The sequence below is a fragment of the Chlamydotis macqueenii genome, chromosome 5 (genome assembly GCF_036417535.1).
Source record: "Chlamydotis macqueenii isolate bChlMac1 chromosome 5, bChlMac1.mat, whole genome shotgun sequence".
Taxonomy (NCBI): Eukaryota; Metazoa; Chordata; class Aves; order Otidiformes; family Otididae; genus Chlamydotis; species Chlamydotis macqueenii.
This window is the reverse complement of record NC_141560.1, coordinates 32,375,396-32,398,384: the sequence shown is the minus strand read 5'-3', so window position 1 is coordinate 32,398,384 and position 22,989 is coordinate 32,375,396. Positions and strand designations below refer to the sequence as shown.

Here is a 22,989-nt window from a genome sequence, read left to right as displayed (position 1 = left end):
AGTTTAAATTTTTGAGACTGAAACATACGTACTATAATTAAGGCTTTCCTGAAACTGCAGGTTGACTGTTGGCAAGGTTGTAGAAAAAAGCCAGTCACAATTTCTGCCACACACCACTTCTAAGACTTGCAGGGGTTTTTTTTAAGCTATATCTTGAATAGTATAGTTCAAGCCATGGTGAAATTGGTCTTTTTTTTTCACAAATATTATTTCCTTTCCTATTACTTATAATACAAGGAATAGGAGACTATATTTACAAGTAAGAGAGTGGTGTTTGTTTTTACTTTAAGCTTCTAGAACAGCTGTTTGAGAAAACAGACTTTTAAAAGAACATTAACTTTAGAAATAAAATCCTGTTTGAACCACATTTGAGATGTAGTATTTACTGCTAGTCCAAGAAAACACATATTTCTTGTGTTGCTCACAAGAGTTGATTATTCTGTGAGAGACTGCTCTCAGGCTGCACAACATACTAAAAAGTACAGAAAGATGGTCAAAGCATCACACTTCCATGCTTCATATTTTTCAGCAGCAGAGTGAAGAAATAGCTGTATCACAGCAGTATAGAATACATATATTCCATCTGCACAGGAGTATACATGTACTCCATTGCCACCAAAAAGTCTCTGAGCTCTCTTTCAACAACTTCACTAATTGTCTGATGCAGAGCCATGTATAAATGATGAAAGTCATACTCTTACATATATACTAAAAAAAAATTAATACTTACACCCTAGATAATAAATATTATACTGAGACAGTCAACTTAATTCTCAGTACCTATTAGTAACTAATTAAATATAGAATAGTAGAAATAAAAGGCAGAAAATTAAATACCATTTGAAAACAGTGTTAGAGACATGAAAGCATATAAAGAACACCATTTAAATGTGAAGATGAAACTGCATTTACAGCTTACCAATTTCCAGTTTCTCACTACAGGGCTTGCCAAACAAAGGAAATCTTGGTAATAACATTACCCACATTTAATTACTATTAATACTAACCTAATAGGAATTTTCAGTCTTGCATATATTAATATTGGTGCTTTTAAATCACTAAAATTAATGTGATGACAAAACTAATTTGCCTAAGCCAATATTTTAATGCACTTTAAGAAAAGGTGGTATCTTTTTTGAATTGTATTAAGTAGTCAAACAACTGCAGCTAAAACGAGAAACAGAGAGCACTGCAAGGTCCCATTGTGCTCAACAACATAAAAGACTGACTTACTAGACTTTCAACAGTATCAGAGATGAACCTTTCTAAACAGACCACTTGCTTTGCTAAACATAGTCTTCTTTTCATCTGCTGTGAACTCCTTTAATCTGTAACTGTGGCAAATTATTCACATTTCACTGATGACTTTATAAATACATAACATATTTTAAAAATAAAATATGGGAAAAGAAATATTCAAGGATTAATAATTCATTTACCATCCAGATTGTAAAAAGGCTACTTTGATGACTTCAGTCATCTTGCTACCTTTTCACCTTTTGTTCTTTGTAAAGAACAAATAAAAAGTACATTCTGATTATATTTCATCCTCTTTGCATTTGGTTTTGCTGCTGTCTAAAAGAATACACAGGGCATCGGGTAAGACAAAAACACTAAGAAAGCTGGCATAAATAGATGGAATGCTTACTTACAGGTGTTTATAGAGATAATTGATCTGCATTTATGAACTCTTGGAGATTTGTCTTTGAAAAAGGAAAAAAGTGTGGTAAGCATGGTGCAAAGGGAAGATTATCTTGTGTTCCATCTGGGGACAATAAGGTAAGGAGCTTAAATCAAAACAGCAGGTGCCATTTGGATCATCAGAGCAATTCGGGATGGAGGGAATGATTTAGGATGAAGACTACAGAAAAATGGACAAAGAATAATCAGGATCTTGTCCTTCCTCAAAACTTCTCACAGTAACACAGAACTACTACAAGATCTGGTGCTGTTATATAGAAATACCAGGAAAAAAAGTAAGTAACCATACATAGGCATCAAAACACAGAAGAAGATACAGATCTAAGATTAGTGCCAAAAAAACCCAAGTCCTAGAAGAAAAGCAAATGTCACCTTTTGATTCTGGGCTACTTTGGGATTTGAAAAAATATCACCAAATCTACAAAGAAATCAGAAGGTGTGCCATAACTTCAGAATTTTGTTAAGAATCAGAACACTGCTGAAAATTTCTGCAGTGTTAAATACTGCTGTTAATCCCCCAATAAAATCGTCCATTCACATTCCACTTTTGAAGCACATATAATGAAGAGTTTAATCATCAGTTACGGAGTTAATTGTGTTCATAAAACACAGTTTCAAATACATATTGAGATTATATTCAACACAAATCAAATTAAAACAGAGATCTGGCACCAGAGTTAAGTCAAGGGCATATAAGGGACAGGATATAGTGTACACATTTTTATGGAATGCTAAACTTTTGCCATGGGATCTAAAGGATAGAACTGTCTCTCTAGTAAATAATGTGGGTCTTTTTTTTTTTTCTCTTCACGACTTATAAACATGCCTGCATATCTTATTATCCACTGCAGAATGGTAACTGATGTGATTCTTTACCTATGTTCAAAAGTGAGTAAAGTTTATGAGAAATTATTGACTAGAGGAAGAGATATAGTGACTTAAGAAACTACTTATGATTTACCTTAAATGAAAAATATAGTGTTATTTTCTCCTGTTCTAGAGTTTAGTAACGTTCATCTGGGTGACAAACAGTTGCCTTAAATAGATGACAAAAAGAAGAAAAATTCATCAGAAGGGAGAAGCATTTTAAGAAACCAATGAAGCTTTCTTAAGGAAGGATGGACTTGAGGGTATTGGTGAATGAAAAACTGAATACGAGCCAGCAATGTGGGCTTGCAGGCCAAAAAGTCAATCGTACACTGGTCTGCATCAAAAGAAGTGTGGCTAGGAGGTCAAGAAGTGATTATCCCCCTCTACTCTGCTCTCATCAGACCCCACCTGGAGTACTGCATTTAGCTCTGAAGATCTCAACATAAGAAAGTCATGGATCTGTTGAAGTGAGTCCAGATGCGGGTCATGAAGATGGTCAGGGTCTGGAGTACATCCTGTATGAGGACAGGTTGAGAGAGCTGGGGTTGTTCAGCCTCAGGAGGCTTCGAGAAGACCATATAGTGGCCTTCTAGTACTTAAAGGGGGCCTACAGGAAAGATGAGGAGGGACTCTTTATCAGGTTGTGTAGTGATAAGACAAGGGGTGACAGTTTTAAACTGGAAGAGGGTAGATTTGGATTAGATATTAGAAAGAAATTCTTTACTGTGAGGGCGGTGAGACACTGGAACACGCTGCCCAGAGAGGCTGTGGATGCCCCCTCCCTGGAAGTGTTCAATGCCAGGCTGGGCATTGAGAAACCTCATCTAATGGAAGGTATCCCTGTCAATGGTAGGGGGTTAGAACTAGATTATCCTTAAGGTCACTTCCAACTCAAACCATTCCATGACTCTATGAAGTCTACAGAGTCTTCATAGTCTGAAGAACTCATACGTTGTATTAAAAAAAAACAACCAACAAACAAGGCCTCGATTTGAGTCAATATTTTCAGATCTTAAAGTCAGATTCTATTTAAGCACTTCAAAGTAAACATTTTTATTTTTAAATTATGAACATTTTTTTGTTGTTGTTGTTGTTCATCAGCATTTCTGAAGTAAAAGTAGTCATTTTCACTACAAGAATGTGAATTTACAAATCCGAGTTCAGATATTCAGTTTTGCAGATTCTGAATACAATGTCTGGAACCAGAAGTTAACGAACAGAAGTTAAAGACTCATGAGAGGTTAATTACCAACTGAAAAAGTTGAAATGAAACTGGCTTCAATGAAAACATTAATTGGAAGTTCTAGATGTGAAAGTTTTACTCTAGATTTTCAAGGGAGAAATTCTAAAACCTTTGTCCACACTTCAATAGCTAAACAGTTCATAGAATGAAAGAAAGATTCAGGTTGGAAGGGATCTCAGAAGGCCTAACAGTGCAAACTCCTGCTTAAAGCAGAGTTAGCTATAAGATTACACATTTTGCATTGTATGTAATGCACAGTTCTGCAATGGCTACCTCTGATTCCACGTGCTTCCTGGACAGGCTGCTGCTACAACACCTGCCACCTGTAGAACAACTGAAAGCTGGAAGGAAAACTCAACTAGCATACAAAGAAAGATCAATAGTTTCTGAAGAAGATGATGTGAAAAGACCACATTATGTAGCCTTTTCCATTGTTCATAGGAGCTGCTATTAATTTAGATGTGAAATCTAAAGCTTTGTATGCTAATTACAAAGCTGAAAGAGCTCAGGCTCCTGATCACTTTATGAAAGCTGTATTCTGTTCCCTTGGGTTACAATATAGTCCAAAAGAGCTCATGTGACATTTTATTAGCTGAGGAGACAAAAGAGAGGTTAGATGCTCATAGCAGTTTCTAGTAAGTAAAAGGGCACAGGAATCAGTTGTTTATTGTCAAATGATACCTAGAAACAGTAGATGGTTCATATCTATTAAGAGATAGCCTACATTATGTAGAGATAAAATATGCAAACATTAGCCAATCAAATATCTACCAGACCTGCTTGGAGGAGAGAACTACCTAGTATCTACCGATAAGTCCACAGAATCAGAAGATGTGGAAAAATGCAGCGAAGAAGACTCAAAAGGAACCAGATAGACTTGTTTGCAAGTCTTCTGAAGCTGAAAAAGCTGAAGTCAGAGAGACCAGAGTGTTTGGATAGTGACTTCCCTCAGTAAGGAGAAATGCCAGGTCAGACTGAGTCTCCATATACGCCTTTCCTGAAGAAAGTCCTGAAACTCAAGTAGTCAGCAAAGGGTTTACCTACTGACTTTCTTCATTGAAACTGTAGCCAGAAGACATTTTGTTTTTTTAGCTTGCTTCTCTGAGGTGAGTGTTGGGAAAGCAGCTTAGGAAAAAAAAAAAAAGAAAAAAAAATACAACAGAGAAATGAGAGCTGCATGCTCCTATAGACATGGGTGGCATTGTAAGGCTTCAACTACAAGTATATTAATGGGGAGAAAACTACATTTGCTTTTTTGGTAGAAACAGTAAGAAAACCAACAGAAATATCTTCAAAGCTCATAATGAAGGTAAAATATATTATTTAAAATAAACTCTTGACCTCAAATGCTAAGTCAACTTCCTCCAATCTGCAACATATTTCAGGTAACGAAGTTCTTGGGTAATAGAGTGAGACAGGAAGAGCTGTGTAAATATTTGTGTAATACAAAAAATTGTAACTCATAAGGCTTATTTTTTATCAAGTTCAAAATTACTAGTATTATACATTATCATGACCATTTTAATAAAATTGTGACCTGTCTGCAATTAATAAAAAAAAAAAACCACTGGAGTTCTACGTCATTATTACCTGTTATAAAATATTATCCTTTTAATTTCTTAAATAGAAGCATTATGTCTTTCATTAAGATACAGACTATTCTGGCATTGGAGAATAGATTACTTCACTGCAAATCATATCTAAGAACTAAGCTAACAATTTCACTTCTTCTAAAAAATGGATTTTATATTTATTGAGTCAATATTTATAGTGTATGAATTTATCATGAACAGATGTAGCTTCATTAAAAGAGAAATTAAACAATTAATTCTGGTTAAAACTACTCAACATATGCACATGCATATCTCCAAATATTTGCAGTGATATTATTATATACCTGAATGTATACAGGTAATATATTTAAATTTTAAGATGTAGAGCCAGTCAATAAATCATAGTCTTATAAGTTATACATTGTTTTTAGTCACCTTCACTTCACTAGCAGAAGCTCTGTTCACTAATCCATTTGTCCAGAATTTAATTTAGCATTCCAAACATGGAATTGTGTTTAAAAAAACCCAACAAACCCCAAACCAACCAAACTAAGAAAACCCAAACAAATAACAAATAAAAAAGAAAGCCCTCAATAACTTTATAAGTAAGTTTTCTTGAAAAGTATTGTGGTCAAGCTATATCAACTTCAGATACAAGACAGGAAGTATTTAGGCATGTCACTAAACAGGTCTGTAATCTAGTTTCTCAGGATCTTACTGACTTACCTAAAAACTAGCTTCATTTCATTGCAAAGGGGAAAAACCACTTTTCACTGTAACAGAGAACACTCATTTCCCATTGGCTTAAGATGTATTGACATAAAATCTAACATTTTACGAGCAGAAAAGCCATGCAAAATATATATATCTTCAGCTTTTTCTATCTTAGGCATAATCATTTTCATGTCTAATAACTGAGAAACTAATCCTATAAAATTGGGGCTTTTCTTTATAGAATTTTCTTATAAATTATCTAGACTATTTTTTATGTAGAAGTATCCAATATACAGAAAAAAATACAGTAGTAAATATTAGAAATCATATACAATGGCTTATGCACAGTTTCATCCATCTAAAGTAGTCTGATCATTCGAAAGTTATCCTGTTCAAACACATCTTCATATAAGCATTCTGTGTATGTCACTAATACAAAGTAAATTAATTGCATACAGTTATCAAATTACTTTATACGACACTGAATCTTGCCAGTGTAGAAGAACGAAACAATCTTTCCTGTCCTTTTCCTAGGACACGTGAGAAATTAAAATCTATCCTATACAGGACAGAGACAAGACAAAATTTTACTGATGTTGACTTTTTTCTTTCTTCATCTTTTTCGTATTTAATACAATGAAAAATAATTTTAAATCCTGTATGATACATTTTCCATTCTCCTTTTAGGGTATTTTTTAAGAAAAAAATAGAATTGTTCTGTAAAATTTAATGAACTAAAGAATACTGGACCAATAATACCTTGCAAATATATTTTGCATTGCCCATAGATTTTGAAAGAAGTCAGTGTATAACAGGGAAAAAGATGCCAAAAATAACATAAAATGAAATTGTGGAAAATATCCCAAGTAAATTATATTTTCAAGTTCTTACAGGTAAGATTTTAAAATATCTAATATAGCTTCTAAAAAACCAATTAACAGTTTTAGTTTTATTTCATATACATAAAAGTAGGAAACATTCAGTTAATTTGTGATTTTTCTTAATGCTAAAGATTTACAAAGAGGTTCATCATTTAATATTAAAATTCAGCAATCTTCAACTAAAACCCAGAAGTATATTATCACCTTATACAGTAAAGAAAAGTTTATGAAAGAAACATTAGAGCATGGTATAGAAACTTATAAAATACTGTCTAAAAGAACTGCTGAGAAACATGGAACACAAGTATAAGGAAAAAGAGGACCAGCAAATTACTAAAGGGTAAAATAACATTTCTTAAGGAACGTGTTATGTTGACCCCTTGCAGCTTTGAAGTTTTAAGACTTCTAAGGAGCTGCTGTGACTCTCTATTCCCAACCAAAAACTCACTTGTTTGATGCGGTCTGGATTAACAGTGGTCTGAGGCTGCAGAATGCTGACAGGCTCTGTCTTTGCCACATTTTGAGGCATTTCTCGAATCTTCTCTGCAATGAAGCCATGAACCGCATTTAGTGCTTCAACTGTTCCCTGGATCAGACACACCCGCTCTGTAGTACCTGCAAATACCAAAAGTTGAGCTGAATAAAATGGATTCTTCAAGATCCCACAAACTGCTTCAATTATGGCATAAAGATGGCACTCAAAAGCAACCTTGCAAAACCAACTAGCAATACCTCCATTAACACACAGGAACAAAAGGAGAGATTTCCAAAAGATAACATACTGATGATCTGAAGATGCTTTAAACAACTCTATTTGTGCAGATCCTACAAGGACATAACTTTCCAGGCCAACCTGAATAATATAAGTTAGGGGACAAAAAAACCCAAACAAACAAACAAACAAAAAAAAAACCAACCAAAATCCATTAAGTCTGGTTGGAAATACTAGCAAATATGGTGTGTGTGCAGAACACAGGTGTTTTAAATGATTTTGGCCTGGTTCTAGATTATGCTAAAATATTGTATAGCTTTTAGGTAACACAAGGCGTAATAGGCAGTATTACAGAGGCACTTGGAATAAGCTTTTGTAATGAACACGTGAACTGCAACTACATTCAATTAGTGTAGAAATGAGATAATTTCTTAAGACAGCTGCAAGTTGTAATGGCAAGACCTTTTAAGGCCAACTGATCTCATACATCTGAGTATTAACTTTGTCTTTTTTAACCTTCCTACCTTATATTATCTCTGTAATAACTGTAATTATTTACTGAATTCATGGAGTTTAAGTTGTTTTTAATGTGATTTAGCAGTTGGAAATTACAAAAGCTTGTCTCAAATAAGCAGTCAATACCCCACAAATCACATTTCAAGAACTTCTGTTTAAAGTAATGTTGAATACTGTTCATGTGGGATATCTAGACTCCATGTGACTAACTTAAAAGCATCGATGTTCTAAGGTCGTAGGAAAATATTATACACTTGTCAAATAGGTCTGACAGGTGAAATACATATTTATTGTGTGTGTAACAATACTAGGCCTTTTGTTGCAATGAAGCAGAAGAAGGGACACTTTCCCACCGTACTCATCTGTAAAGACAGGACAGAGGCTGATCTCTTAGATGATCTCTCAAGATTAAATATTTAATTACCTAAAGATGAAACAGCACTCTAAGAGCCCTGCCTGCTCATTCACTTAACATATTCATGTACACTTTTTTTCATAAGAAACAGTATCAGCAATACTGAAATTCAACTTTGTGGAAGAAGCTTTACAGCAAAAGTGACAATGAGAAAAACATCTTTTTCTCTATTAAAATGCATTATTTTAAAATAATCACAATTAGGAATAAAGCATGTCAATCAATATTTCAAAAGCTGTCAGGTTAATAATCCTTGAGATAAAATACAAAAGTTAAAATGAATACACTCAACACCAAGTTACGCAAGTATCAATCTAATGCATATTTGTCAAGAGCAAGATTTTCAGAACATTTGTGTGACCTTATAGAATCCTTTCAACAAATCGATTTCAAAATACAGCTTTTTTTTTTTTTTTTTCCAAAAAAACACCCACTCCATCGAAAAAGGGAGTTTAAATGACCTAAGTGGAAGTCACTACAGAAAGTGAAACTTCGTTCCTAGGCAAACCTTTCTTAATGCTTTTTCTTTCTACATGTCTTCCTCCGTTTTTTGCAAACAACTCCTGTGGTTTCTGTGTAAAGCAATCCAGCTCTAAGAAAATGCTCTGGGGAGTCTTTACGCTGCAGTATTAATTGTCTCCTAAATGATGAGATGTGATGTGGATTGATCAATGCAGCTAATGCAAGTGTTCTCTAGGTCAGCAGACAACACATTGAAACAAAATACAGATCAGGTTACGTCCAAGCTACCAGAGTCTAATAGAGAAAGCACTTAACAGGGATGACTACTGTCAAAACATTTGAAAGGAAAACAATCAGTGCTAAATAGGAATTTCATTAGACTTGATACTAAGTTACTAAAAGGGGATTCTACAATCTGTTTTACTTTAGAATGTACAATATAATAAAAATACATTTTATGTCATGCTATGGACAACACTCACTACATTTTAGGTGTATAAACCAGGATGCAGTAAACAGAGATCACTATTCCATGAAAAAATACAATTGTGCACAAGCACATTTCACGTAGAGTAAGACACTGTTTTAAAGTGGATCACAATAGTAGTACATTTTCTTCGAGGGTTAGGTCAACAAAAAAAAACCCACGAAAAAAGTGTGGAGAAATTCTATACATGTACAGCTGGGAATTGCTTTAATCTTCTGAAGTGATGTTGTCATATTCCTTCACACAACTTTAATAGGTTTTCATTCAGATAGCAGACTACAATAATTTATAAGAGTCACACAAAAGTAAAAACTGACAGCTATCTGATGAACCTCTATAACAGAAATAAGCCTATGAATCACTAAAGTTGGTGAAATTCCTGTCATTTTAAAAGCTTTCAGGCTTCATTAGTGTCTAAAGTAAACTGTCAGATTATTTACAATTTTCAGTTGTTTAACAGTTGCATTCACTCGTTTTTTCACATTTCTGCAAATGAAAGCCCAGCTACATAGATGCATACTTTTTGTCACACGGCTTTCAAAAAAATATATTTAAAATACAGATCTCATTTCTGAATTAGCTGACTTAGAGACAGACAAATTAGCAAATAATAAGTGCAAATTTGTATGCAAATGTACCAAATATAAAATTATTCTGTTTTTTAAATTATTTACAGTTAGTTAAGGTCATGTATTGTACATTGTCTTTTGCATATGAAGAGATAAAACATATACAAGAGAAGGATAATTCTGCCACAAAAGATGACGAAATTTAGAGTAGGTGGCCATCATCCCCATACATACAAAAAAAAAAAACAGAAAAAAAATACTTTTATACATGTTCAATAATACTAAAGTCCATGACAGAAGTTTGCATGTGCTTGCAAAATAGGAAAGCCACTATTTGAATACATGCTGATGATGACGTTGCTACAATCATTTCATGTTTACTTTTTCAAAGGAACCCAAGTAAACTACTCAATATTTGTATGCACTCTACTTTTCAGCAAGTAGAATGTGGTTTCTTTCCTTTAATATTAGAATTAAAATTCAATTTGCAAGCTGTCATGATTTAGTCCCACTCGGGACCAAACTACACAGTCTCTCTCTCACTCCTCCACCCTCCAAAGGAATAGGCAGAGATAATATAAGAGAGAAGGCTCAAGGTTTGAGACAAGAACAGGGAGAGATCCTTAAAGTTACCATTACAGGCAAAACAGACTTGGCTTGGGGAAAACTATTTGTTTATTCCAAAAATCAAAGCAGGATAATGAGAAAGAGAACAAGATAACTTCACCCCACTCCTCCCTCTTCCTGGGCTTAACATTATCTCTACCTCCTTCCCCCCTTGAGTGGCACAGCAGGGAAGAGGGAATGGGGGTTATGGTCAGTTCATCACGCGTCGCTTTACACCGCTCCCTTCTCATCGGGGGAAGAACTCCTCACATTCCTCCCCTGATCCAGCATGAGGTCCCTTCCACAGGCTACAGTCCTTCATGAAACTGCACCAGCATGAGTCATTTTTCCAAATAGCTGCCCCAGCATGGGCCCTCAATGGGCCACAGCCTCCTTCAGGCATCCACCTGCCCCAGCATGGGGTCCTCCACAGGCTGCAGGTGGATCTCTTCTCCGCCTTGGGCCTCCATGGGCTGCAGGGGGACAGCCTGCTCCACCATGGTCATCACCACAGGCTGCAGGGGAATCTTGGCCAGGAGTAGCATTACTCCTCCCCCTCCTTCTTCACTGACCTTGGCATCTACAGCTGTTCCTCTCACAAGAAATTCTTCACAATCAGGCTCAGGCAGATGCCTCTCAGGTTCTCTTCACATCTCCTCTCCACTTTTCTTGCAGCCGGGCTGGGCCATGTCAGGCCCAGATGGCTGTCCGGCAGGATGCCAGAAGGTGAAGGCCACAAGGCCCATAAAGCTCACACCTCCCTCTCCCTGCCTCCATTTCAGCTTCTTCACATCAACTTCCTTTTTTTTTTCCCCCCTTGTTTTCCCGTTCTTAAATACATTATTGCAAAGGTGTTATCAGGGAACATTCTGCTTCCAGTTGGCTCGGCCCTGGCCAGTAATGTCTGCCCTAGGTCTGGTCGAGTCCACTGGACAAAAAGGGGAAACCTTCTAGAAGCTTCTTACAGAAGCTGCCACCGTAGCCCCCCTCACTAAATAAAACCAAGACACACGTGTATGTTTTAACTTGTTATCAACTAAAAGTGGCAGAATATAATTGCACAAAAAAAAAATCCTGCCTGTACCGCTCACCAAAAATAGATTTTTAAAACTAATGGATAAAATAAGGAATTCTTGATCAGTTTTTTTGTTTGGTTTAGCTTTTAGGGGAAATTTTTTTGGGGCCTAGTTTTTTAATATCAGAATAGATATGGCATTATGTAAAATATTCTTTTTCTCTGCAGTTCCATGGGGGAGGGAAAGATGAAACCATTAGCAGCCACCAGGCAATTTAAAAGTAAGTAAATAAAAACCTGTTTTGAAATCTAATAAATTAGACTTAAAAGCTAAATAGCTTGCAATAACTTTATTTTAATTATTCATTTTTCTTTCCACCTCCTTTAACTACCTAAAACTTTGCTTCTAGTAAATATCCTTGGCAACCACATCACACTAATTTTAGTAAGAATTTCAAAACAACAGACCACAAGCTTGTTCACCGTGAAGGTTTTTATTTACTTATTAGACAACAGATACAGCTTTTACAACAACCATTAGAATAAATGCCAGAAAATGTAATAGCATAAAGGATGCCGATGCTTTTAATGTTTTTATTTCTATATCTAACTTGTATACGTCTATATATGGTTACCATCAAAATTTTAAATGTTTGCTTAAAGACTCCGATTCAATGTGTAAGAGTTCTACTTTATTCACCGAAACACTTACTAAATGCACTTCTATATTTTATCAACCTTAGTTGAAATGTTTTGGGGAATGTAATGTACCTTTCAGAAAGGACTGTCTGTCATTTATATGACTCTACACACTTTTCATTGGGCTTTTAAATCAATCTTAAAGAGCATTTGAAAACCTAAAAGGCACAATGCATTATGAGCCCAGGGTAATCCCAATATATCCACTAATTAAATCTCCTTATATTTTTCCAGTGTACTATGCCAATTTCTTTGATATTGAAAGTGCAAACCTGACAGAGGAGCCAAAGCTAAAACTTTAACTAAATGAAAGGCTGCCCTATAATCTCTCATCAGCTGATTTGCATTAAGCTTTTTGACAACTCACAGAACAGCAGTCTACTCACTCTAACATCCCATACATTTATTTTTGTGACCCATGATCAAATGGCCTATAGAGTGAGATTCTATATAACACTGCCACTGACTGCTTCAGCCTAAAAATGATCTTGCAAAAGCTCTTGGTAAAATAGAACTGTGCTTTGACACTGTTACCAAGCAATGTAAAAATTGTCAATAATACACTTAACATGAAAACCAGATAAACTCTTCTTGGCATATAACATTTCCTCTCTACACTTGCATAAAACTTCAGCAAATGAAAGTCAGACAATAAAAATGCATTTTATTCAAAAGCATTAGCAGTATTTCACAATGCCTTAAACAGATATGAAAGAACTTTATCATATAAATGAAAAAATAGACACAACCATAAATGCAACACATAAGAACCTCTCACATATACACAAAGTGACAAAGAAATCTCAACAAAACAAGTTTTCTCCGTCAGTCCTTATCTCCCTCCTGTCCTTTCATCTTTGTTTCTTGAGAGAGAATTAATTGGTCTTATTATAGAGCCTGTTCCTATATTCATCACAGACAGCTTGATGATCTAATAGATTTCCCAAATTGAAAGGGGAAACAAGGGCCAGTAGCAATTCTAGATCATTGGTATTCTGCATTTGTTTTCATCCAGATGAAATAATTTTGGAACTGTTTGCACAGAACACACAAACAGGTGGTAAAACATAACATTCCCCAACTTAGAAATTGAAATAGCAATTTTAATAGCAATTAAAATAGCTGACTAAAAGAAGAAAATACTGAAGGCAATCTATGGAATTGAAAGGAAATAAATATTGCCATGTAAGAATTTTCTTGATATCTCTGTTATAAAACCAGGGCATGCTTAACTTTGATATTAAATTTCTAGACTACTGATTGCATGCATTTAGCTTCATGAAAGCTGCATTCTTCTTTCAGAGAGAAATAAGCTGTTCCCTTTAAAGTTTCATCTGCAATTATTCATCCTGAAATTCTAACTATTAATGTTTTCTTCAGTTACATTATACTTTACATGAGTCAAGCATCTGATAAAAGTAGAAAGTTAGAATAAGTGGTCTATTTCTTGAAACACATTAACAGATGTCATGATTACCAAGCACGTGTACCTGTGCACGACTTGCTGAAATCTGCAAAAATACATGTTAGAACTTGGGGTCCTCTAACATCAGTCCTCTAGTATATTCTTATCAGGTGTTCACAGGAAGCCTTACTAGCCTTAGCAGAAGAAACCGACTGCTGAACTCATATCAATAACACATCTTTTATGTGTGTGGCGTATGGACAGCCATGCACATATATGTGCAAATACACATGCATATCCAAATATATACCAATTAATTTTACTTTCATCGAGTGACGCCTTCACTAGAATTCAGATACTGAAATGAATTAAGCTTAAAACTTCTGTAAAATATATGAACTGTATGAGTTCACAGGGTTATATGAAAACATCAAGTTTACAGTCTATTATGCTCTGGTCAGAAGAGTGAATTACATTAATTTAGGTTTAACACAGTTATGAGTCTAAGGAAATGGATTATTCTCATGTGAAAGAGAAACTTAGGAAATTAAAAAGGATTAAATAAAAGGAAGAAACCCAAACTTCATCACTATTAAAGGGTTACAAGGGATCTTACAACGCAAAAAATCCCTTGAATATAAACCATTTTGTTGGATATCAGCTAAGGATTTCATGATGATTTCCCAAAAAATAAATTATATGAAGAGAGATGAGAAATTACTGATTATTTGTATACTGTTATATGTAAGATGGGAAACAAGAATTATAACTACTTTAAGTTATTAATAAAAAAAATCTACACATTTCACTGCAAAAGCTGGTAAATGTCCCCAAAACTCAAGGTAAAGGCCATAAATTTTGTCTTGATATGGCTTTATGAAAGAGTGTTGCTTATATGGGAAATACTCAGAGGGAAAGTCTATGTGCAAATCAATGATAAAGGGCTGCAATGGAAGTCACCACAGCCTAATTATGCTTTGGGAAAGCATGTTTCTGGAAAATAAAAGCTCTAGAACTAACAAGGACCTCATACCATGAAGAGAAGCACTATGTTTTAATTCAACTTGTGTAGGGAAATGGTTGTCTTAATATATTATTTGTAAAATTATCTATAAACAATGAACTACTGCTTAAACAAACAAAATCAAGATCCAGCTGATTCCATCATAACATTTACATCTAACTGTAAAAGCAACTTGAAGGGGAACAAGAATTATTTTTACATTTTGCTGCTATTAAATTTTATATAAGAGAAGAACTTCTCCAAAACAGTATTTGGGGAAACAACTCCCTATAAATTTCCTCTTCTACCTCCCAAAATGGTTCAGTAAATAGGCTAAATTACCTGTCATCTTCTCATCTTTGGTTTCCTCAAGCTGGAAAGTAAACACATTTCCTATAGGTGTGCATCCTCAAGAATAAAATAATGAAAAAAAAAAAACAAAACCAATGGGAATACAAGATCTAGAATTTTTTTTTTAAATTACAAAAATATTTAAGTTTATTTATTGCTATTTAAATGTTCCATCTATTTAAAAAAATCAGATGAGTTAGGATCCCCAAATTATGTGACATTCTCTGCTAACACAGAGAAATCTGCTTCAACTTTTCCTCTTCATTTTTTTCTTCTTAACACTTGTTCCATGGTTGATGGACAGCAATATGCTTCTGACTCATATAAACACTTTTTCAAAAGGAAATAGCCTTGCCACTATGGTGCTTATAAATCTTTTCTAATAATGTAATATAATAGTTTGCTTATTTATATACATTTTTTAAGATTACCAATGTGCCTGGAATGTTGCAGATTTATGTTTTTCCCCTATCAGTGAACAGTAAGCACCTAAATAAACAAATGAGCATGTTAACAAAAATCCAATACCTGAGTCTAATGAATATGTGAAAGTCTGTGAGAAGTAAAAGCTTTCAAAATCATTAAAAAACCAAGCACACACAACACCACCACAAGACCAAAACTATTGAAGAGAAAAAAAAAAAGAGCTGACCTTATTTTTAGAAGAGGACCACAGAATAGAAAAAAAAAAATTACATGTGCTTTTCAAGATATCTGGAATGAGTTTTCATCTCAACAAAAGCACTTAACAATATTTTTCATGCAAATAACATTCAGTTGGCAATTACTGCTTTTATGCTAAGCTACAGTAATATGAACCTATGTTAACAGTGCCTCCTACACATACAATTATCAAAGGAAAAAAAATCATCCATTTATATAATAAAATATGCTTTGAGAAATTGTAGGAACCAATACATCTAATAATTTGTAGTGATAACAGTTCAAATCACCAAGGGAGCTTTTCTCCTCAAAAATAGTTCCCAAGTTACATAGTTTAAAGCCTGTGAAAAGCTTTGGAAAATCTTCCTAAATAAGGCCAGTTGCTCAAGAAATCAAATCACCTGATACAATCACTATTATTTATCTCTTTGGAAGAAGCAAATATCAAATTTCAGGTAAATGAGCTATAGTCAATGTTTAGATTAGCAATTCTATTAAAATATTTGTAATTACATGTATATTTTTTATATTTATTGCAAGTACACATTAATACACGTCATGGAAACATAAAAGAGTATGCTTGTTACTACTTTTTAATTTAAGTCCTGATCCTGCAAGAAATTACCTTTATCTATATTGTTCAAGATGAACACTAGAGACAAGAGTAATCTTAGATAGGGATAAAACGTAGGGAGACACACTATAGCAACTGTCTTATAGGAATTATTCTACATCTCAGTTCAGAAATACAAGGAAAGAGACAAGGACGCACACATCTTATGTTTTCGGACTGGGAAGAATACTGTCATGTCAAAACAGGATGAGCTCCTATTGTGAAGCAGTTGTTATAACACACATACAGAATGGGCATTTAACACGTGCACGAATACAGAGACACACATCTTTTTGTAAATGGCTCCTTCTGTTTTTCTCTCTAAATACTAGTCCAAATACATGATCTGCTGATAGTAGCTGGTGTATGTTAAATTAAATCCATTGCTCTCCAACAGTGGACATCTAGTCCAGGGTTTATATGGAAAGCAGGTAGGAACAGTTTGTGACTACTGTCCAAGCATTCAGAATGTCTCGGTTATTTTTGTTTGTCTTCCTAGCTCCTTCCTGACTTCCAGAGTGTAACCCCTTTAGAGCACATCCTCTTTCTTTTTCTATTAATGACATTTATCTCCCCCTAAATTTAGCCTTCTAAAACTGATGCATCAAGTCCAAGGTAGCTGTTTAAGAAAAACAGGGATGTCCAGGAAGAATGCACCCCATCTACCTTTGGATGGAATCATCCCACAAATATAGGAAGCTCTCACCCTTAACTATCCAGGGAGTTCTGAGTATTAGCTCAGATTACACACTAAGCTCCTCAAAGGCTCACTATATACACACATATACATACACATAACATGATATTGTTTTCTAGAGACAGCTACAACATAAATGTTGAATCACTCTTAATACTAAAGCTGTAATAATTACTATTGATGCTATGTAACAACATTAAAAGCATTACTTAGCTGTAGGAATAAGGCAGTATGTAAAATCATTTTCATGCAGTAAGAGGTAAAATAAAGGGTCAATAAAAAGAGATATTACCCTCCAAAAGCAAATGCAAAAGTCCACAATAAAAAGGCGTAGAAAATGCTATGTGGGTAGAACTGTTTCTGAATAGAACTTTTCCACAACTTTTTCCACTGGATAACAGCTGCTTTTTCTCTATTTTTATAGCCATCACACAGCTACACATTCTTTTCTCCTAAGCATTCAGAAATTCCCGCTTCACAGTTATTTGCTGAATCATTTTCATTCTTGTACAAAATTACCTTTAAAATAATCAAGATAGATATAATGGCCTTAGCAAGTTCAGTACCAATGAGCTAAAGATCCTGCTGAAAATCCTTTTTTTGCATGTTCTGTTATAAGAAGTCCACAGAAGATTTTTAAAAAAAAAAAAGAGAGAGAGAGAGAGAGTTAAGAACCCTAGGTTTTTCTTTAGTTTCTGTACCCTTTTACTATCAGAAAGAGAATCGGATGAACAAAAGCTCTCCTACCAGTACTATGGCTGGTCCAGATACGTAAAGACGAAGGAAAAGGCAGGAGAACTGGCACCATTCAAATAATTTACAAATAATTTACAAATAATTTACACAGGCAGAACGATTACTAGTCGGTAATACAGACCTCCAAAATCAATACTGCTCAACTTTTTTAATCATCGAATCATAGAATGGTTAGGGTTGGAAGGGACCTTCAAAGCTCATCTAGTCCAAACCCACCGGGAAGGAGCAGGGACATTTCAATGAGATCAGGTTGCTCAGAGCCCCATGCAACCTGGCCTTGAATGTTTCCATGGATGGGGCATCCACCACCTCTCTGGGCAACCTGTTCCACTGTTCCACCACCCTCACCGTAAAAATGTTTCCTTCTATGAAGTCTGAATTTACCTTCCTCTATTTTGAAACCATTACCCTTCATCCTAGCACAACAGGCTCTGCTAAAGGGTTTTTCTCCGTCTTTCCTGTAGGCCCCCTTGAGGTACTGGAAGGCTGCTATAAGGTCTCCCCAGAGCCTCCTCTTCTCCAGGCTGAACAACCCCAACTCTCTCAGCCTGTCCTCATAGGAGAGGTGCTCCAGCCCTTTTATCATTTTTGTGGCCCTCCTCTGGACCTTCTCCAACTGGTCCATGTACTTCTTATGTTGGGGGTCCAGAACTGGACACACTGGTGGGGTCTCACAAGAGCACAGTAGAGAGGCAGAATCATCTCCCTCAACCAGGTTGTATGTCTTTTTTGATACACGTATTTTAAATATGTCTAGCACATATTTCTAGGAGCAGGCACATGCAAAGTACATTAAAAAATAACTCTCAAAAGATTTAACTACAAACAGCTATAAATGAAGAGTGTGTACTACTTTAAGGCAAAAGTCTAGCAAGAAGCATTTATTCTAGTCTCAAAATAAAAAAAAAAAATTCAGTAAATAGTTTCTAATCATGGACAGAAATAGCATGAACAAAGTGAAAAGTGTCCACTGATACCTTGTATTGATTTGGACCATGTTTTCACAGCTATACGAAGTAATATTATTTTCTGAAACTTTAATTTGTACCTACTCAGTACAAGTCACTAACTGAATGAAGCTTTGGTAATAATAGCATGTCCTCTGTTTTCACAGCTTAGAGGCTGTAAGAAGACTGTTCCCAATGCTGTTATTGACTGAGTATAAAAGAAGTCAGTTTTAAAAATCTACCCGTTTTCCTCCAAATCTAGTTTAAGGTTTCTCTCCACAAAATCAATGAAACAGCCTGAAAATCAATGAAATAGGAGTGAAATTCCTATTCATTCTGAAATGTATTTTAGCACTACATAAAGAGAATTTTAAAAGGTGAATAATCACCTAACAACAGACTAATACATCCTAGAACAGGAGATTTTCTGATTACCTCATATCCATGCATTGAATTTGCATTTCCTGCTCATGGAAAATACATGGAGGGAGTACCACGACACTTACATTCTAATACTAAGATTACATTTCTGACAGTTACGTTGAAATGCAGAATTATGAAACCATGATAGTTCCCATCAATCACTGCATTTTTCACAGCTTTTTGTACCACTCCTAAGAAAACATATTGCAAACTGCAGGGTTCTAGATATGATTACATGATTAAAATTATGGAGGAAAAAAAAAAGGCAGCACAGAATAACCAAGGTGTTTATACACATACGAAAGAAAAAAAATGTGAAGTTTATAAGTCGATACCAAACTGAACAAAAAAGAAAAAAAGCAACAGCTTAAGAAATGGGGAGTTATTTTAACTTTAATTACTAAATTGTGAAAAATATAAATGATGTAAAGGAATACATAATACAAGTTTAAAAATGAAAAATACCTAATACAAGTTTAAAATGAAAAATAAGCATAAAATAGATCACATCATTCTGATTATTATGGTAAGCCTTGTTATTTTGTACTTCTAAATTTCTACAGTGGTTTTCACTGCAGCATTTGGTGCAAGGCTGTATTTTGTTTGCCTTACTAATCATGAATATTACATAGATTGTGCTCAGTCTTAGAACATGAGCCTTTCTAAATTTGTAGGTTTCTTGCTAACGTGCTATGGAATTCAAAACCTATGGGACTTTGGGACTTTAATTTAAGCCTGTGGCAATGAAGATGCAGCTGTTCATTTATAAGCAATCATCACAGCTACAGAAGTTATAAGATTAAAATTAAAAAGCCACTTTCCTGAACTTTTAAAATGATTAAATTATAACAGAATCAGTGCTATTTTTTATTAAAAATATTTTTACTCATCAACTTTCTTCCAAGTTTAAAATCAAACCAAATCAATTTTACTTAGCATTGCACCTGAGCTTGCACCAGGTTAGCATTGAAGATTAGATATCAGTATTTGACTATTATTGTAAGGTTTGCTCCTCACATACAGAATTAGAATATATCATCAACCATGACCCAGTCAAGAGTCTTTTAAGGCTGGCACTATAAATTTTATTCTACATTGGCTGAGGTGCAACTCAACACTGCTAGCAGAATTTATTTAAATGAAACTTCTTCTATCAGTGAATCAAAGCAGAATTATAAAGTAGTGTTATTTGCTGGTATCACAGAATTGCCTTCCAATAGAGCTACAAAGAAAGCAGAAGATTTCGTCAACACATGAAATCCACAGATCTCATCTCCATTGACATCTACAGATATCAATATATTAAATGTATTTTTTCACTGATATGATGGGACTTGAGCTACAATTTACTTTTTGAAATAGGATACTTTATTATGTAGGACTAGGACAGTATCCAGGGTGCAAAGGCCTGACCATGACACAGTTCAGAAGCTCTCTGAATTAGCGCCAAGGCTGCAATCCTGCAGCTGAAGTCCAAAGTTCTGCTGTGTTACGCGAGACCTTAGAAAGCTTGGCAAGCAAGCTCACAGGGCAGTGTCAAGATGATCAAATAGTACCAACAAAAGCAGGATTTTCAGATGGATAATAGAAATAGGATCACACTACCATGGCTCTCTTACTTGGCAATAAGTTTCTCTATGTGTGTAGCAGCTGTATTGTTTAATTCCTAGTAGTTCCTTAATATTTTGTCCTGAGTACAGCCATACTAAAGAAAGATTTCTTCTCCAATGGACAGTATAAGGATCAACAAGATATTAGGCCTTTACAAATGCCCAAAAGCTGTAAGACAACACACATATTTTCTCTTTCATTCTTCCTCCTTGCCCCAGTGGATTTTTTCTCTCATTAAAAAAATTACCCTTGGAAGGCACTGTTTCCTAAAGCAGGGGAAGACTCCCAAATGATATAGTCACCCAGATTTTGGGATCTTCCTACAAAGTAGCAGCTCTAATTTCCTTTCCCCCCAGATCTAGCCAGTGACACGAAACTCTTCAGCAATAATGCCCAAGGAACTTAGTGTAAAAAGTTTAAAATTCTCCAAAGCAGACAGAGGCTTCTTTCAAACACAGTTTCACCTTTTCCTTGCAGACACTCTGGAAACTTCCTTCAGTACCACCAGGCAGACATAAAATGCAAATAAATGTGAAAAGACTAGAAAAGAGTGGGGAATAAGCTGTTGATTAAGAAAAATGGTATCTTACTAGTGGAATGCCTAAGACGACATGATTTGGGTTCCTGTGGAGGCCACAAGCTCAGGTAGGTGAGAATTTTTATAGTAAGGGATACAAGGAATTTTCACTCTTGTCCATTTTTCATGAACCTCTCATTTTCCTGCCCTTCAGAAGCTCTCCACGGTGGTGGTAAAAATCAGAGAGAAATATGACAGAAAAGCCATCTAGTATTTTTACAGTGATAAGCAGTCCTCAGCAGAAATCCTTTCTGGCTATCAGCTAAGTAAAATATAGGCAGCATAAAAGGAGATTTATAAGTATGAAGCAGGCATTAGGTGCTGGATACCTCTGAGAGTCATATTTCCTTATTTGTTACGTCACAACCTCTGGCACATGCAATTCAGAATAAAGTTAATTAAAGATGATATGCCTCTCCAGTAACATTTTAGCAATATACAGTATTTTATTCTATTACTTGCAGGCAGATATTGCTCACATTATTAAAGACTTTTGTATGGCAAATATCCAAAAGGAAATCTAAGCTTGCATTTTGTGCTTCAGCTTTTTCCTCTCCTGACTTAATGTGTATGTAGAAGAACATGTGTATAAACCTTGAAAAAACCGCTATTTTAGTTTTATTGAAGTTAAGATGTCAAGTTTTATAGGTCCTGTAGATTGAATTATACAAGCTAGTCTGCTCCAGAATTCTGACACAGTGATGTAAATTTTATTTTCCCTACTCAACTTTATTTTATCATTGTGTCTTGTTAGAATTACATTTCTTTCCAAGTTGATATTACTTTGTAGGAAGATCCCCCACAAACCATATTTTATAATGTTAATATCTTAAGTCTTTTTGTATCAACCACCACGCATTTTTGCAACTACCACTATAAAGCTCCACTGTTCTTGTCTTTGACTAAGCATTTAGCATAACAATAAAATGGTAAATATAGAAGCATAACAGCCCAGTAACTGCCACTACTCCTTTACTCTGCCTAAAATAAATAATTGGATAGAACATGAATAAACAGAATTATATTAACAAGTATAGTTTACCTGCATGTTTTTCACATGTATAAACAAGAGGCAATACCGTATCACCCCTGCCAACAAATCACCTTCATTTGCAAGGATGTAAATTTGAGCCACATAGCTCCCCAGTGGGTCAAAATTAAAATGGAAGTAAATAAATTTTGTAATTATTAATATAAAAGATAAGGGTGGTGAGTCATCAATTCTAATTAAAGGCTGCAATTAAAGGATACTTCAATCAATCATCTCTGTGGAAGTATACTCTATTGATTGCTACATTAATTATTAAAATCATATTAAAATAAAATTCAGATTTAGTTATCTTCCAACTACTTCAAAATAATATTCTGAATCTCATAATCTAAATCAGTGATGTCATAACTTGATGACAAAAATTTCTTTTCTTTTTCTGTAAAGAATGGTGTCAGATACTTTCTCAGGTACTCAAAGAGTACAGTCCTCAACTACTTATTCTTAGAAAG

The 22,989-nt window shown here is 34.8% G+C and overlaps 1 protein-coding gene across 7 annotated transcripts in view; it reads right to left on the bottom strand.

Moving 5' to 3' along the window:
* NOVA1 (NOVA alternative splicing regulator 1) overlaps positions 1-22,989 on the bottom strand; it is a 152,586-nt gene that overhangs the window by 31,757 nt on the left and 97,840 nt on the right. For all 7 annotated transcript variants that reach the window (XM_086748010.1, XM_086748011.1, XM_086748014.1 and 4 more), the window contains one exon: positions 7,411-7,577. In XM_086748010.1, coding sequence (XP_086604136.1) covers positions 7,411-7,577 — 167 coding nt within the window. The remainder of the gene's footprint in view (positions 1-7,410; positions 7,578-22,989) is intronic.